The sequence below is a fragment of the Mercenaria mercenaria genome, chromosome 2 (genome assembly GCF_021730395.1).
Source record: "Mercenaria mercenaria strain notata chromosome 2, MADL_Memer_1, whole genome shotgun sequence".
NCBI classification, from domain to species: domain Eukaryota; kingdom Metazoa; phylum Mollusca; class Bivalvia; order Venerida; family Veneridae; genus Mercenaria; species Mercenaria mercenaria.
In genome coordinates this window covers 73,669,786-73,688,566 of record NC_069362.1, presented here as the reverse complement: position 1 = coordinate 73,688,566, position 18,781 = coordinate 73,669,786, and the positions used below count along the sequence as shown (strand labels likewise).

Below are 18,781 nucleotides of genomic sequence, written 5' to 3'. Positions count from 1 at the left end.
AAAGTTAATTGACTTAATGGTCATTTTGATTGGTAAGTTTTGTATCTTTTCTAAAAAATAATGTTTATGATTAGATCATTTCTATTTGCAATAAATGTTCTTTGGCCTTGTTCTTTGGTATAATTTGTATCAAATTAACCTCTGCAGAGCTGCAGCCTCTGTGCAATAAACTCATGTCAGTCTTCCCAGTCGTGTTCGCTTTATGCTATAAGCACTAAAGGCTTCCACTCTTTACAAATATTAACGAAATAAAGACGTCCCCCACAACATGTACTTCTGGAACAAATAACATTGTTCGATGACCTTACTCTAGAAACTCAGATAAAGATCAAAGTACAAATTAGGAAAGACATGTTAAAATTAGAGAAAACATTGAAAACAAAGTCATGCTTATTTCTTTGCCACTATTGTGTCATTTACAACACAGACCACTATCATTATCGTCTGGTCAATGTTTTGCTGATTCTTATTTTGGGTGAGTATTGTAAAGATGAAAGAATATTTGTCTTGGATATACGCTAAAAAGACATCAGCACTGTCAGTTACTTGTTTACCAAATAAAGTTTGAATCCATTAAAGGCAAACATGCTGTAATTAAAGTGTCCAAATTTAACTTAAATCTATATCGGTGGCTGTCCAGTTAGACCTTGAGTGACATAGGGTATGTACAAAGTATTTCAGAACCATGAAATGTCCGTCAAATACTTTGTGAGAAAATATTACAATTTCAGGCAAACGTGTAATAAGCCATTCTGATAAGTTTGCTATTCAAAGAAGTGTTTTTCTGATTTTGTTCGGTTTATTTTGGGTTATGCTGAATTTGAATACGTTTTCAATAATATTACATTTGTTCATATTTATCCACGTTTACTTAACTCCTTAACAGTATTAACCCGTGTCCTACAACAGTATGTCTCACCCAAGGTTCAAATCTATTACCACTTAAATTCGTACCATTGAGTTTATTTACCAGGAAATAAATTTACCTTTTTTTATTCTGATATGCGTTTTGTTCTCCCTTACCCCCAACTATTTTCTAGGAACAACAACAGACAGGCTTATCATTCCTTTAGATACACGCACTTTGAGAAAAGCGTTATGTATATATAATTCAATTTTTTGTATATTTGCAGTTCCCTGTCTTTTCAGAAAAATGTATGTTCATATTTCAAATAAATTAATGAAACTACTGCTGTAAATATTGTAGAATTATTTGCCACTTAGCTTCAGACTACATATGATGAAATATAATAATATTTACCTAGCATGTATATTAATGGCGTGAATTTGTAATTAAAAGAAACAATATACTGGTTAATATTGTAATAATAGAACAGAACAGAACATATGGTTTATTTAGACTTGAGCACAATACTCATCGTCATAACAACATGTATTATACATGTAAATAACAATGCATGTGTTGAGAGAGAGCGAATACATGATAATAATAATAGTAGAAATAAAGGGACCTGAGCATGTCAATAACACAATACAACAAAGTCATAAAGTAATAAAGAAACATTCATCTAATTCATAATATAATAAGTAGTTTCTGACAGATGCTTGTCCCCAATCTAGATTTGCATTAATCATGTTAATGGCTGAGAATGTATCAAATCGTTTTTGTTTAATCTGCAACTAAATGCATCTTCTTGGTAACATGAAAAGATAAAATTTGCTAATTCCTTTTTTTTTCCAAATGAAATAAGGGAGGCTAATGTTCCATTACTTATAAAAATATTAATTTCACTAATTTTGAATTACATTTCATAATTACTTGGAACGTGTGTGGTTTCAGAACATTGAAATGCAAAAGAAAATTTAATAAATGCTCTGTTTTATGTACCTACAGAAGTAATCGTGGGCGGTTTGAATAATGCATGAATAACGTACATAGAGACCCACAGACAGACTAACATTTGAAGCCTTTCTTGTGCAAACCCATCAATAATTCTGTAATATCGCGTTTCCTGTGTATAGAATTAAGCTATATTCCAGACTCTAAAGCTAATGAATGGAAAATCAGGAAGTATTGTCTGTCATTGAGTGTAGTTAATAAGTTATACTTCTATATTCAAAGCTTTTCTAATGATAAATCAGAAATTATCTAATAACAGCGTATGTAAATTGTATGCATTTACATAATCGCTTTCTCACTATTTAGTTGGTTTTCAGATATGTAAAGTACGAATAAGATGGGGATTAATAGCCAAAATCAAAGTATAGTATTTTTTTTATATTAATCTATCTATAAAGATGCTGTTTCTATTGAGAATGTGAATACTTGATCACAGGAAATCCGTGAAATACTGCCATTGACTTGAAAAATCATTCCAGTCTTGTTTAATAAGGCAACTTGTGGTCGGTAAAGACAGTTTAGTAGAGACACCAAAATGAATCAAATTATTGGCATTACCTTTCTAACGAAAACGAATTTCGGAAAAGAAACGAGACCCATATATTTAGTCAGATTTAAACATCTGACGACGGAAAAGTTAATTCAATGTATATTGTTCCCAGAAATGTTGCCTTTGCATATCAAATATGCAGATACGAAATGTCTTATCATTTGATAATTTAATGATATGTTTCATACGTGCATGTGATCATTCATGCGTCAAAACCCAATATATATGCATTAATATTTTGATACATGTAGTTCGTTACAAATACGAGTAAAATGCAACGTTGTAGTGTTCCGTTTATTATTAAGCAATAGATCAAACTCTATAGTGTTCAAGAAAAGAGCCAATCGATCAATGTAGAGTTAAAGGTGTTAGTACGGTCAATTTAAGTCCTCTTGTCGAATCTTTTTGTAGTAATACATATGTATACTTTCCGCATGTCAAAATTTCCATTTGTTTTTCAAGATTTCACAACGAGTGATATTTGAGGCTCACAGTTTATTTCGTGCAGGTTTATGACGTTTCACAGGCTTTTTCCACAGGAGCCTTGCAATGCATTATACTGTCTAACATAACAGCTCAAAGCACTTGTACACCCCTTAAGAAAATATTATTTATTATATACCTATATAAATTCTGTAAAAAAACTGCTTGTATTTCACAATTAAATATGAACAGACAGACAAAAATTCCGTATTGTACCTTTTGAATTCCGTATTGTACCTTCCGTATTGTATGCTGCCGGACTATTTACATTAATATGCATTAGCCGACACTTTTCTATAAAAAGCGCACATAAAAACTTCACTATGTTCCATTTAATATCGATAAACATTGAAGATTTCGTTCAAGAACAAAACAAGAATCAAAATGGTAAAGGTATATAATAAAAGGGTCATTATAACAGTAGCTAGATCTGGGACTTTGTATTCGGCTCTCGTGGATTTTGCAAGGTCGGATCACACTCGGCGATTGCGCGCCTCGTAAGATCCGATCTGGCAAAATCCACTCGAGCCGAATACTGCATCCCAGATCAAGCTACTGTTATAATAACCCTATTTTATTCCATTCGGAAACCTGTGAAATGTTTCATCCAGCAATTAAAATGTACAGTTTTAATCAGCTGTTAAATGACCTTCACCCCAGATAGAAACAGGAAGTAAAGATGAAATCAATATCGGACTGCGGTCAGAAAATGTAAGTCTTACTAATGTCTTTGCAAGCTGAAAAAACTGTATAAAATACGACCTTCAACTAGGGAGCACATAGATTGACAAGACAGTAAATATACTAGAAAATTAAACGGAATTTATCCCAGTAACGTGCTGTTTCGTTGAATAATTAAGATTATGCTTTTCGGCAGTAGAAACAGCTATCCGTACTGGCATATGACAATATCAATTCAATCATAATGAAATATCAGAGTCTTATAAAATACAAAAATAAACACAGCTTGAAGTGCAGATTACAAGATACTGTTCTTCAAAATAAGCAAGATAGAAAGAGTTATGAGATACGACGATATCTGGTGCATCATCATTTACAATATGTTTTTATTGTAACTGCAGTTAAATCATTACAAAAATAGACGTATTAAAACTATTAGAACAAGTTGACATAACGAACGTTACTAAATATTTTTAAAAGTATATGTGTTGATAAAACTGTTTTGTTCTGGCTCACAAGCAACTGTTCTGCCGAAGTTCTAACACTAAACTTCAGATTTATTTTGTTAGTTAACGAGAATTTTGATTATCACTATTATAAGAAACTCCTGAAGTATAAATCATCCACCTCTTCCAAAATCCGAGGATGTCTCAAAAGTCGTGTTCCTCTTTGGAATTAAATATGCAAATAGAATATAAATAAGGCTTCCAATGGAAATAACCTTTTTTGGGCCTTGTATGTTACTGTAAACTTCGGTAATAGTGCGACTGTAATTGAGAGCAAATTACCCTTTCGTGTTGTCTGCCAGCGCCTGTCGAATATCAAATAGAATACTTGGAAAGCGCTTCGAAATCTGGTACAGGTCAAACTGAGCCAACTAGTAGACACTCGTTTATTTAGCGTGTCTTCCATAGTTTATGGAAGAGGCTGACGATAAAATTACACGATTTTCAGAATTAGGTTATATAAGTGTTTTGTGGACGTGTGTGTGTGTAAATGTTTAATTATATGTAACTGTACACAAATATTTCATATCTATCTTTTACGATGTCATAGTATGTGTATTTACTGAAATTAGTATATATAACATAAGATAGGAATCTGTATAAAAGTTTATGCAAGCTACCTATTTGAAGCATATTTTCAATGGAACACTTCAAAGTAAATATGCATATATGTCATACACATACTTAATACATTAATCGACGTGGACGTTAATGCGCCATTAACCCTTTGCCTGCTGGCGGCAGATGATTCTGCCTTTGCGACCAGTGCAAACCAAGATCAGCCTGCACATCCGTGCAGTCTGATCATGGTCTGCACTGTTCTCTATTCAGTCAGTAAATTTTCAGTGAAAACCCCTTTGAATAATAAGTGGTACTATCCAAATTGAAAGATGGACCAGTCCATTATAGAAATTTAGCAGGGTAAGGGTTAAACAATAATGCTAAGAGGTATTTACAACAATATTGGCATTTATGATTATCTGAAGATGAGAAAATATAAAAAAAAAACATCATACAGCAAATAACAATCACTTCAATTGTAACATTACAACGTTAAGTTTATAACATAATTTCATTTTACATCGGGGTTTATATATTAACCTTTATTTGTAATCCATGTACAGTAGGTTAGTTATGTTATAGATAACAGTATAATTGCTGGATATTGCTTTTCTTAAGAATCAAATGTCATATTCATTTAAACTGTCAAATCAAGTGCCTAGGTTTGATGTTTTCAATTTTTCTGTTTTACATCTGGTAGCGGAAGAAACGAAATACGTTTAACCATTTTTTGACAAGCAGCATTATAATAAACAATAAAATGACATAGCAAAATGTTTGCAAATATTCTTTATACACTTTGGTATCAGCCAAATCATGTATTCTACAGATACTGGATACTGTGGTACATGTGTATGTAGTAATCTTATCGTGTACATAGGTGCTAAACTGTCCACAGATCGTTGATCTCCAACGGGAAGCATGAAGGCAATAATTAATACCAGTAGACAGAAAACGTCCTGGAATCGGTGATTATTTATCGTAACAGTTTACAGATGTTAGTAGTGTACAGGTAACGGGTCGCTGGTATTTACTCTTTGTTATAACAAGCAATATTTTCCGTTTTCTTTTCATTGCTGACATACTTATCATAATAATAAAGGCATAAATATTATGGTTAATATTCTTGTAGTAAAAATCGAGAAAAAGTATATGGTCTTTGGATGGAAGATTGCTCTTTGGAATTGTTTGTGAAGAATAAATGGAGTAATTTACGTTGTATTAGTTAATGGTAAATATTTTGATTTTATATGTTAAACATTTGCGTGGTATTTCATAACACTGAATGTGGAGGTATGTCAAATAAGAAATATAAAACAAATGTAGAATATGAACGATAAATTGCGATTACTACTGCGATTACTGTTGATATTCAACGATGAGACCATATCATATCTGTAATCTTGTTTAGTGTAATGGATTGATTTTTGTATTATTTTATCATTTTTCTCCCTCTACAATACATGAAAATTCAAGCTATTTTACCTTTTATTTTATATACTATATATTCAATGAGGAATGACTAAGAATCTTCATGCACTGGGAATATGTTTTTATGATAATTAAGTCCTGCTCGTTTGTGTAATCGCAGCCCTGCATTTGTATCGAAGATAGGAGACTAGACTAATTTCTACTATGAATTGATAAATAGCGTTTCTCAACATGCAGATAATACTGATTAATTGAACTATTTAACATGTCTACAAAAACAATAAATATAGGCATAATCGCCGTGAATCAGGGTAAAACTGTAACACCAAAAATTGATATCCATTAGCAGCTGTCAAAGCTAGGCATAAGAATGGATATTACCACAAAAGTCATTTAATTGCTTTATTTTGGATTGTTTTAAGTTTGGATGAATTCCATTGCGCAAGTACAATCTATAATGCATAAAATATATGATGTTTTACATGCATATGTGTAAAATTTGTACGCTTTCATATCTATTTTAATGATCCGTAACAAAAATGATGAACATTTTCTTTTTTTTTAAAGACAAGTAAAACTGTTGTTGTTTTTTTTTTCGTCTAGAATGCAAAATAATATTCGATCATAGAAATGGCAATTCCTTAATTTTACCATATCTTGTGTTTAATATTTATCGCAAAATAATTGTTCATTTTAACGTCATATGTATATGTATATAAAACACAATAAATATATTTATACACCAATATATCAAGGAAACGGCACAGACATAAAGTACAGTCTATTTTGTATTTACAGAGACTTGGCAGATAATACCGTAACGATTGGCCTTGGTCATTGGAGTTAATAAAAGTGTCAAAGCTGTATAAATGTATTCTTGCTGGGCTTGTCAAATCTTAGACATGTTATCTATTTTTCCGCTTATTTCACAGACTGCTGGATGAAGCAAAGAGAAGAACGTGGAATTGCGTTTCATTGATTCGTAGCTTCTACAAACAAGGGATAGCTCAAAATTTTGGACAGGACTCATTGATGTGTATGATGGATCATTACATAGGTTATTGGATTATACAAATTGTGTGATGTTCTCAATTGTGGGAGAAACAACTATGCAAATAGGCTTATTGTTACCCGAAATTAAATTGTGTACTACTTCACGAGCCAGCTTTGTGTTAAGTGATTAGTTAAATAAATAATACTGCATACAAGTTTTCTTGCAAAAAAGGAGAGAAAAAAATAGTTTACGTGCAGTTGTTTTATATAGTGTAATCATGCATTGGAATAAAACTGTTTTGTTTAGAGTAATATCAACATGGAAAAATATTGGGAGTATAATTTTAGTGTTAATTTTTATGTGCACTGATTATAGTGTTGTTAATGCTGTGCCACGCCAGGACGTCGTTCTGCAAATAGTGATGCCCTATCAGTCCCTGGCTGAGAATAAATATCAATCTACACATGTTCGTACGAAGGAAAGAATCAAACATGGCCGAGAAATCGCTTACAGAAACCTACGACGGCAATTTGTGATAGATTCATGGTTAAATTTTACACAGTCAGAATCCCCCGCAGAAATTTTATCATTGTACTGTAACCAGATATTCAAAAAGCCAGTTAATACTATACTCAGTTTAAACCATGGTTCAGGGACTGAATCGTCAAACAATTATATACTGCAGCTAGCCGATCACTTAGGATACCCAGTCATCAGTTGGGACCCACATTACCCTGGAGCGTTACAGGTATGTAATAAACATTTCATTTATTTATGCACTCTTTGATTAATTGCAAATAATTTCAAATGTTTGAACTTGTGTGTTCACAACTCACAGCAGGTTGCCTTATATGGTTTAATGAATAGTTTCATTTTGATTTAAGACGCACAGAAAAGTGTGCATTTGCTACGCACATTTAACACATTGCGATAGTTTATAATATTGTGTTCATTTTCATTTTGTCTCTCACGATAGACTGTGTTAGCAACCAGCGTAAAACCAGCGGTTTCTCAACATCATCACGAAATATTACAACTTTCACCAACCTGCTTTTTAAAAATCAATTTACATTTACTAAAATCTTTCTTTTATTGCAAATTATTGTGTCTTTCAAGACTAAGCCAGTATTTTACAGCGGATTAGCAATTTAAAATCCATTACACTTATGGGAACTGTAACAAGAATTTGATTAACATCTTTCCAAATCTATTTCTATTATTTTCAGACATGCACGATTAAATTATATATTCATTACTTTGAAAATCGTGTTTTTATCTGAAGCCTGAAGCAGCCATATTTTAACAAGAAACTGTCTAATGCATTTTCAACTTGACAGACTTTAATGGGCCTTTCGTGTGCAGCTGCTATATACTAAATGTTTCATTGTAGGACTTTTGGAGAAAATGGAATCTGCATTTGGTTAAAAGGGGTTTAAGCAATATTTAAGATAAAATCATCATAAAAAGAACAAGAGATCAATATTTTATGACTTTTGTAAAAATGCAGTCTGAGCAATTTATATCCAAGCACTGTCACATAATATTCTCGTAATATAGGCTGTGCCTTAATATCTTGTGTGATTGGAATATCCCCTCTTAATGCTGTGTCACCGGCAAGATATCATAGAAAGATTGAGACCTGCCAAATATTGTAGGACAGATCATTTCATAGTTTTAGAAGCTACTACTCATACCTGAACAAGATCAGAAACCTGTGAAGTTTTTAGGTTATATGTTTGCTTAATATATATATAGCTGCTTTATTGTTATATCTTTAGACACATGAGCCATTCACTGTGAAACTAGTTTGTGACTTTTATTAAATTTAAGAAAATCTAAGCGAGCGTTTGAAGTCATTTTATAATTGTACGATATATATTAATAAATTATAACAGACGATTATGCATTGAGATATAATCTAATTGAATTACGTTGACCGACATTTGGGAATATATTCATGAAGTCTTCTGGATCTTTAGCTGTTTTAACAATTGTAATATGTGGCATAAGACTTTTCAATACATCTAAATGTTTCGTGTTATAAATAAAGTAACTGTAAACTAATAAGTGGGAACCAGCCATATTGCTTACTTTACCCGTGCTACTATGCCCCAACGATAACTTGATATTTACAAACATGACTATAAATAGATTAAAATGGAACATAGGGAATTCAGCATTTTTCTAGCATGTTACAAACTAAATATTTCCGGATTTTGTTCAAATTACAAATTAGCTCAGTGGTAAAGCATAATGTCCATGGTCAACAGATCTTTTGGCGTGTGGGTTCGAAACTCAGTATTGAGAATTAATTTTTATTTCACTTTTGCATAAAAATTAGGTTTCCTTCATGAGCTCTGTGACAATACGACAGAGAGGTATCTAAAGCCGATATGGCAGATCAGAATAGTTTATTATATATCAAAGATGATAGATTAAATGCATGCACTCAAGTCATGCAAATAATGAACATGCTATTGTGTTATATAAAGACATATATACAAATTCAAACCATCAAAGAAAGAAACAAAAGTAATGAAATAAAAATGAAAACGAATAGAAAAAAAAAACAAATCTGAAAAAAAAAACTCTTATGAAGATTCGAACCCACAAAACGACTTGCTTATATCCAATTGTTGTCTGCAGTTTACCCAACTGAGCTATGTTGCCATATACATACGAACTATTTAAAATGAAAGAAATACCAATATTTAATTGTCAAGTAAATGGGTAACCATAATGAATTATTATTTCGTCAGTTATCATGAAATAGACTCGTCCTCGCGTTTCGGCGGGAATCTCGTTATCATTGGGGATTAGTACATGCCACGACGATTCATCAAATGAACAGGTTGCGAACAATGTTGTGTGTCCGTATTATGCACGAAAATGTCGGTACTGCATCAAATAAACATTTCGAATCATCGCAGGCATTATATCAACCTATTGTATCGGAACGGTACAAGTTCTGTCTCCGTGGGATAATGGAAGCACTGACTTTTTTTGATGCGGGGGTAAATATTTTCCACGGATGCTTGTCAAAGTGCCAAGCAACAAATATTGCTTTATTTTGTTCTTGTTATAGTTACCTAGGGAACTAATTTTCTGCTAATCCTCACAATCTGTTACGCTTTAATTGTTTATTTTTTATCGAATAGATAAACACTTCGGGTGAAATAGGCAAAAAATGATTAATTGTAATTTACGAACGTGTAGAATTTCTATTCAATTGTTTATCTGTAGAAGAGATACACCGATATTGAAATGTCACGGGAACAGCTTGTGACAGCTTGTAAGTATCATGTATACAAATACAACATGTGTCAAGCACTGACAGACTTCCATGAAAATGAAATCGGAGAACATAATATTTGGGCAACGCATAAATTGATAGACTGGCTCCCGTCCCTATGTTTGTTTTTATTTACATATATCAGTTTTCTTCATTAAGAGGGAAGTAACTCCAGAAGGTTGTTTCTACATTGACATTTTTATTGCCCCTGGCTCCAAACATGTATGGTTCAGCCATCAGATAAAATTGTGCTATTTTAGAGACTTAAATTTTTCTTATAAAATGTTTCCAGTATTTATATAAAAATAACCATGCAGCCAGGGAGCCAGGCTAATAAATTGATATTGAAAGTAGATAGTAGTGTTATGCACTATAGGAAATATTGATGCGATACTTTGTTAATAAAACACAGTTATTAAAGACAAATAACGTGCTACAAGAGGTTATTAGGAAAATTACACCAAAACTGCCATGAGGGCGAAGCAATTGCCGTTTAATTAACAGCATTAATAGCATGACATGCGGCTTGCGAATAAGAGGTGGAATTGCTGTGTACGCTCTGCGCGTCTGTGCATAACTAAGTTTTCTGTTCCGCTATGGTTATTATGCAAACTTCCGGTTACTGACATGCATTATGGATTCTGTCCTGTATTTAAACACATTTCTTTTCCTTTCATCAAACATTTCAGCCTTCCTTATCGAATGATTATATGCTTCAATCTTTACTTAGTAAACGACGTGAAGAGCAAAAATATGTGAATAAAATGAAATGCATTTCCTGATAGTTATTCTGGTTATTTAACCAGCTGATTAATTACAACAAATAATTTACGCGGTCATGCATTCAAGCAGTTTGATTTTTGTTATGTTGTAGTTTCTAATTTAAAGTCTTAATTAACAGAAAAATGCTCACGAAAAAGCAGTATTTGTTTAGTGTTTAGATATAATTAGCTGTCACTCCACAGTATTACAGCATCTCTGACACATTGTGCTGAAACAGGAGTTTTCTTACAAAATTCTAACAAACGTATAATAATGAAGATAAAAACTAGATTTCTTGTACTTTAGAACTGAATGAATTTTAATCAAATATAACATTTAAAACTATCATTTTATCAGCAGTAAATAAATAGATATCCAGTAGGGAAAGCGTATCCCCCTTACATGATGTGTACATGATTGATATGTACACAAAAAAAAACGTACCAACTAAAATACAAAACAAACGCAACAATGGACATGCTTTGGGGAACGGTCAATGGCAAATCACTATCCCTGTCATGATACAAAGAAGTGATTAATCCAGATGCACCAGTATGTAATAATCAAGTTTGGAGTAAACTTAATTTAGTATGATAATTTTTACGAAGGACATACGAAAGTATTGATTTATTGATGGCAATATGCAGTTTCAATATTCTCAAGACAGTATGCGCGGAAATATTTGTAAACTTATGGGAGAAGATAAAGCGGCTCATTTACATAATTATCATCATAAACTTGTATCAGCTCTTATTTGATGCCATGCTCTAATGTTATTTCATTTAATTTGATTTAGATGCGATCATGTTTCAATACATGGCCGCAAGACATATACCTTATCTATATAAATGATAATATATTAAATTAAGGAATAAATTGAAAATATTCGAAAATATGCAAAAAATGATTGTTGCAGAATAACTACAGATGCCACTGACAGATCTAAAAAGTAGGTGTTAAAGCTGTGCTAGAATATATGTTACACAATGTTTTGACCTTTTTCAAACTTCATACAAGCGTGATCCGAATCTTTAGGATACCAATGAGTGCGCTATGACAGGCTTTGCCGGATTCAGACCTCTGACCTCTCCTGCTGCAGAATTAAGTATTTCTGTCTCCTACGGCACTGTGCGGTGGGAGACATATTGCTTTACTCCTGTCTGTCTCTGTGTGTCTCCGTCTGTCTAATTCGAACATGTTTCATCCGATCTTCACCAAATTTGAACAAAATGTGTTTGCCAATAAGTCCTCGGCCAAGGTCGATAACTAGCCATATCGGCTCAGGCACTTCGGGACTATGGCCCTTAAATTACCGATAGGCCGCTTACTCCAAAACTTACCGATAGGCCGCTTACTCCAAAATTATCAATGTTATATTTTCTGTGAGTAAACAGTATATAACTCAGATGTTTAGGCAGTTGTGGGAGACATGCGCTTTTCTCAAAAGCATCTCTTGTTATAGAAAATCCTACAATGGCCTGTTTACATCACACTTGAGTGTTTACAATATTTCTTATAGTGTTTAAAGTCAATGTGAAAAGCACCCAAAGGCAAACTGAAACATAACGCAATTCAAAACTGAGGTTTATGCTTAATAAACGTTTTATGTGTTTTCCAGATTAGAGCTTTGTGTTTTATCTAATTTTGACACAAGGTTTTTCACACAACTGTTTGTCTTCAAACGTCAGAACTTAATAAATCTAATTCAGTTTTGTCAATGGATATGTAAGAAATAAATATCTCGTCACAAGTGGTACCTAGAAAGTTTCCAGAGATAACACTGTCTGCCTGGCAAGGGTAATCAATAGCATCCCCTGATCATCATTATGCAGACATTGTTGTTTTACAGACAGTTACTGTAACAGACTATTACCACGTATGCATGAGGTATTATTTCGTTGATTGAATGTTTGACTAGCAATTTTCATCGTCAAAACAAGTTTTAAGCTCTCATTTGCTAAACGGTAATGCAAAATGTACATTTAAGTCTGCATATATATTTTTCTGACAGAAACTGCGATAACATTGTGAAAAATTCACAATTTTTTCTAGTCAAAACTAGATTCTGTTTACGCAAGACTTTTAAACCATTAATTCCATAACTTGCCTGGTGTTTTGCTTTTTGTCCATTTATATCCACGTTACGAAGTGAAATTTAAATATTGCTGTTTTGAGTGTTTTTCGTAATTATTTTTACGAACTAATTATATTGTAGAACCATGTAGAAAGAAGATATTAAACATGTACACCTGCGGAATAATTTCACGAGGGATTAGCCCGACTTTAACCGACAGTTGACATGATGTAAATTTCGTAATCGCCTTTAAAAATGTTAAAGAATGAAAAGTGGCTGGCCCAATGATGCATACAGGGCTAGCGAGTATTCAGCGGGCCCAATATTTGATTCAGAGCGTGTGAATTCCGTGGTTCTGAAACGTCTCTTATATGAAATGGTATATTAATTCATTCCGTGCATGTGCGAACACATTTGTTATGAATATAACCTAGGCGTAGCCTCGTGTATATTTTTCGTTAATCAACAGTTGAAATTGTGTGTAGAATTTCCAAAAAGGTAAACTTTCACGACTCCTGAACTGGCATCTTTCCTCGTATGAAACGGAAATCTGTGTACATAGCCGTTTTCCGCCCAGGTTCGTATTAATGACAATGATATAGCTTGAGTACGAGTAAACGTTTTGTTTGCCACCATTATAGAATATAAGCAGGAGTTCGGATGCGTAATAATTAAATCACGAGTGTGTAGCTTAGCATAAGTTATTTAATTATTGTCAGCCAAACGATTGTCTAGGTTTCAATATTTACTGGCAAACAATAGGGTCAATTTAACATTTCTTCAATCGAAAAAGGCCGATAACCAAAGATCGATTATTTTCTATTTTTGCTCACTTTGGTGTTTAATGTGTTTAATGAGTTTAATTCACCCTGAAATAGAATGCGTCTTGCAGGAAACGAAACGTTCTTCGTGATTGTATTCGTTGTTTATTGAAATTAAAGCTTGAACAAAACTCTACTGTTATATGCGTTTTAGTGTCGTGCCTTTATTTTTATAACCGCCTGCTTCCTTTGTTGAAATTACTTTTGCGGAAGAAAAGTTTTGATTTTGAAAAAAATGCTAATTTTATATGAAATATGTTTTATACTTAATTACCTCTAGTTTGGTTTAATAATTCTATACATCAGTTGCACATTTTATTTCTTCTTGTAAATATCTCCATCAGAAGTTTATAGACCTAATTTCATAAGACAGAAAGATAAAGGTTCAGAATATTTTTTTTTAAAGAACGAGATGATTAATTAAAATCCTACGAAAAGGTGTGATATAAACTTTTCATAAAAACTCTATTCAGAAAAGAAACAATCGTTGCTATTAGAAACTGTCTGTTGGAGATGGGACATAATAAATTGTTGTTAAGAACTATTTGTTGTTGATTATTGTTATATTAATATATCGGAGAGTTGCTCTGCTACAATAACTATACATAACCCGAAATGCCAAAAAGTGATACGCATGCGTAGTTTTTACTTTCTTCATTTAATAGTATCGCCTGACACTAACTTATTAACTAGAAGGAACTAAGATACATTTTTGCATATCTAGCAAGTCAATATTAAAACTATGTTCTATAAGATATTATGCATGAATTTATTCAGATGACTTTACAAGACAAGATATCTTACAATAGATATGAAATGTGATTATATCTTGTTTACGTCCGAGATTTTAGTATTTTTCATAGTACATTTAACGTTGTCAGAACAAAATACATTTACAAATTATATCTTTTTCGAAAATAAAATTATATTATGTATTTTATTTATGTATTTTCACGGGATAACTTATTTTAACTGCAGTCGTAAAACAAAACAAAAGAAATTAAACTAAGTATCCGGTATGAAGAAGTGCATAATAATCACTGCGTATCGGTTTGCGAATATTGATTCAAACCAGTCTGCACGTAAACAAAGAGAAAGCTGGTTAGTGTGGTTGGTGGGGGTGAGATAAAGTGGTGCATTAAAATAATTAGTGTAACATAATTATAATCAGAAATTATTATCTGGTTATACAGTAATGCTACACAATTTCGTTGCTTAGACCGGACACGTAATGAAATACGATAGTGAAGGTAATATGAGCCGCGCCATGAGAAAACCAACATAGTGCGTTTGCGATCAGCATGGATCCAGACCAGCCTGCGCATCCGCGCAGTCTGGTCAGGATCCATGCTGTTCGCTTTCATTTTTTTTTTTTTTTTTTTTTTGTTGGGTTTATTTTCGCACCGACACAGTTTTAGGTCATATGGCGACTTTCCAGCTTTAATGGTGGAGGAAGACCCCAGGTGCCCCTCCGTGCATATTTCATCACGAGCGGGCACCTGGGTAGAACCACCGACCTTCCGTAAGCCAGCTGGATGGCTTCCTCACGTGAAGAATTCTACGCCCCAAATGAGGTTTCGAACCCACATCGATGAGGGGCAAATGGTTTGAAGTCAACGACTCTAACCGCTCGGCCACGGAGGCCCCTGTTCGCTTTCAAAGCCTATTGCAGTTAGAGAAACCGTTAGCGACCAGCATGGATCTTGACCAGACTGTGCGGATCCATGCTGGTCGCAAACGCACTGTGTTGGTTTTCTCATGGTGCGGCTCAATTATGTTAAAAACTAGTAGTAAGATTGTACAACAGAAGAACAACTTTTTTCTTGCGAAATATCGTAGAAGTTTGAGAAGTTCCAAACGTGATATTTTCAGCATCTTAGATATAGAAAAATATTTTCATAATGATAGACATAATTGACCGGATTTAAAATTTGATTTAATGTTTAAACTGCCACTACTACAATGTTTGCGTGACATAACTATTGTCTTTAACATTATCTTACCAGTTTTATTAATCATTTGTAAACTTGTTTCAGGGTATATGGAATTATTTTACTTGAACTTACATTGATTTTCGCCGGTAAATATGTTGACTATAAAGTGCCCCACGAGAAATTGCACACTCTGCATACGATCCGACACATTATTTAGCAGGTGTTTTAGATAGTGTAAAGATTTATTCATTTGGCTGTGAGCAATTTCTTTAGACTTCCAGATGTCTGATACTTTTTTCCATTTGCGTATGTGCGTATTTGTGTTGGGTTATTAATGTACTTCACTTTAGTAATCTTGTAGTAAAGCTCGTCAAATTAAGGAAAAGTATTATTTAGACAAAGCAAGAATTATCTACGACTTCTCAGGCCAGGTATAAGCAGCTTTGTTTTACACCTGCAAAGGTGCAAATTACAAAAATATAAAAATGTACACCTTTTATCTTCTAATGAATTCATTCTAGAGCATTAATATGAAAGGAAAATTTGAAAAGTGTTTTGTTCACCAACATAGCCACCTTAATTATGAAAGATAAACTAATCAAAAGTCTCATAAACGCATGAATCACTATTATAAATAATTAATTATTACAAATTAATTTCACTCACTAGGGATGTCGCATTTAATAACGTTTTCCAAAATTAACGAGAAAATACAGATCAATAGTAAATAAACCATGATGCAGATAGAGCCACCAACACCTGTGTCGGATAGACTAAATCAAAGTTACAATTAAGCCGCAATATCACATGATTGCAATTAAATGAATGTAGGTTGGAAGCTTAACGTACGTAGTTATGGAACGCAGGTGTTTGCTTAAGGTGGAATGCGCCCCAAATTTTTTTTCCGAATTTCGTCCTGGAATTTATACTATACAAAATTCAGGATATATGCGATTAGGTTCCGATTTTACTTTGTCGCCATATTGTTCGAGTTTTTTGCTATTGTGTCACAAACATGGCCCCTGACGTCACTTTTCGTGCAACGCCCAGTTCCGAATGCTCTCGGCATTTTTCCTTTCCTGCGTTCTGAATGTCATAAAAATGAAAAATACAAACTAATTATCACTTTGCGTACAGAAAATGCTACTCAATGGTACAAAAATCAGCGAAATAAGATTGATGCTTAAAACGTCAAAGACGATATTGTGACGTCAGAACGAAAAAACTCATATCAAGTTTAGCTATAAATTTTGCCTTAAAATCCAGTTTACAAAAAATCGGCTCGATAAAAAAATGTATAACTTTGGTATGTTGTTTCACAGTATGTGGTCGTCTAACAGACACATAAATACTTAGGGGTCACCGACTTCTATTTTTCGCAATATAATATAACTTTACCCCCACCCCCACATGGTTTTAGGCTATATCACGTTAGAGTTAAAAAGAATGCGTTTTCAACTTGCACAACTTACGTTCGTGTTAAAAACGAGATGTATTTATTATAAGAAATGTTCACGATATATTCGATCTGAAGTGCAGAAGAAAAGAAAACAACTTTGAAAAAAAATGTATATACTTTATACTTTTTGTCCGTAAGTATTGACCGGGCACTCATTAATCTTCGCTGATATTTTCGAGCGTTTTCGTTACTTTACGCAATATTGTATCCTTAAAAGATCTATTAGTACACAAATAACCTTTATAGTTAACCGTCTGACTTCCACGCACGTTACCATGGGTAAACACTTCTGACAAAATGTATGTTTTATACTATTGTCCGTAAGTATTGACCTGGCACTCATTAATCTTCACTAATATTTTCGGGCGCTTTCGTTACTTTACGCAATATTGTATCCTGAAAAGATCTATTATTACAAAAAATAACCTTTATGATTAACTGTCTGACTTCCATGCACGTTACCGCGGGTTCAAAATTACCTCAGACCATTTTTGTATATTCAATGTACAAAATGTAATATAGTGTTATCGTTATTGCTTGTATTCTTACATATCTTTGCGACAATATTCACGCATTTTAATTTGTTTTCACTTGTAGTATCAATTTTCGGGAGTAATTTGTCTTTTTATCTAAGATACCTTTACTCGACACATTCTACAAAATATAGTGAACACAAGTGTATTTCTTTCAATAAATGAACCATAAAATTTGATCAGATAAGTTTTAATTTTCCGGCCTGTAAAATTTGGAGATGAAATTTGAAAAATAGATTATCAGACTGAGAAGTCGAACCCACAACCCCGAGATTGATGGATAATCGGTTTGTCCCCGCAGCTACTTAAACATGCGATATTTTGTTTATCATCAAGAAATATTTATGCTATTTAGGTCTGGGCATGGAGAATCAAATTACGGAAATGTACGGAATATTCATGAGTGCCAGGTCAATACTTACGGACAATATCCACTATTTACTATCCATTGTTTATTTCCTATTGATGTTTTCAAAATGCAAATTCAAGGGTTGAAGAATAGTTTAACGTTCACACAGTCTCTTGCAAATGCTAACTTAGCTTTGTAAAAAAGCTTGTATGTGGTCCGTTGTCGATTTAATATCGTGAAAATAGGTACTTTAACATGCTTTTAACATTTAGAAAGTTCGTTCAAATGTAATTTTATGAAATGAGCATTTGCCTGATTTTACCAGAAATATTTATCGACGCATGGCAGACGGTTGCTCCACTTTACATGTATAATCAGCACGAAAATAGTATATCGGATCCTTTATCTGATAAGAAATTATTATTTTTTACACTAATTAATTTATGGTGAATCATGAAATAAATTCTACTAATTTAGACATCAATCTCCA

The 18,781-nt window shown here is 33.0% G+C and overlaps 1 protein-coding gene across 3 annotated transcripts in view; it reads left to right on the top strand.

Moving 5' to 3' along the window:
* LOC123564320 (glutamate receptor ionotropic, NMDA 2B-like) overlaps window positions 1-18,781 on the top strand; it is a 150,982-nt gene that overhangs the window by 65,987 nt on the left and 66,214 nt on the right. The window contains exons 1-2 of one of the 3 annotated variants that reach the window (XM_045357819.2): window positions 5,715-5,873; window positions 6,872-7,815. In XM_045357819.2, the coding sequence (XP_045213754.2) occupies window positions 7,345-7,815 (471 nt within the window). In that variant the 5' untranslated portion in view covers window positions 5,715-5,873; window positions 6,872-7,344. Of the gene's footprint in view, window positions 1-5,714; window positions 5,874-6,871; window positions 7,816-18,781 lie in introns of those variants that run through there. The other 2 variants (XM_045357820.2, XM_045357821.2) reach the window with 2 other exon arrangements.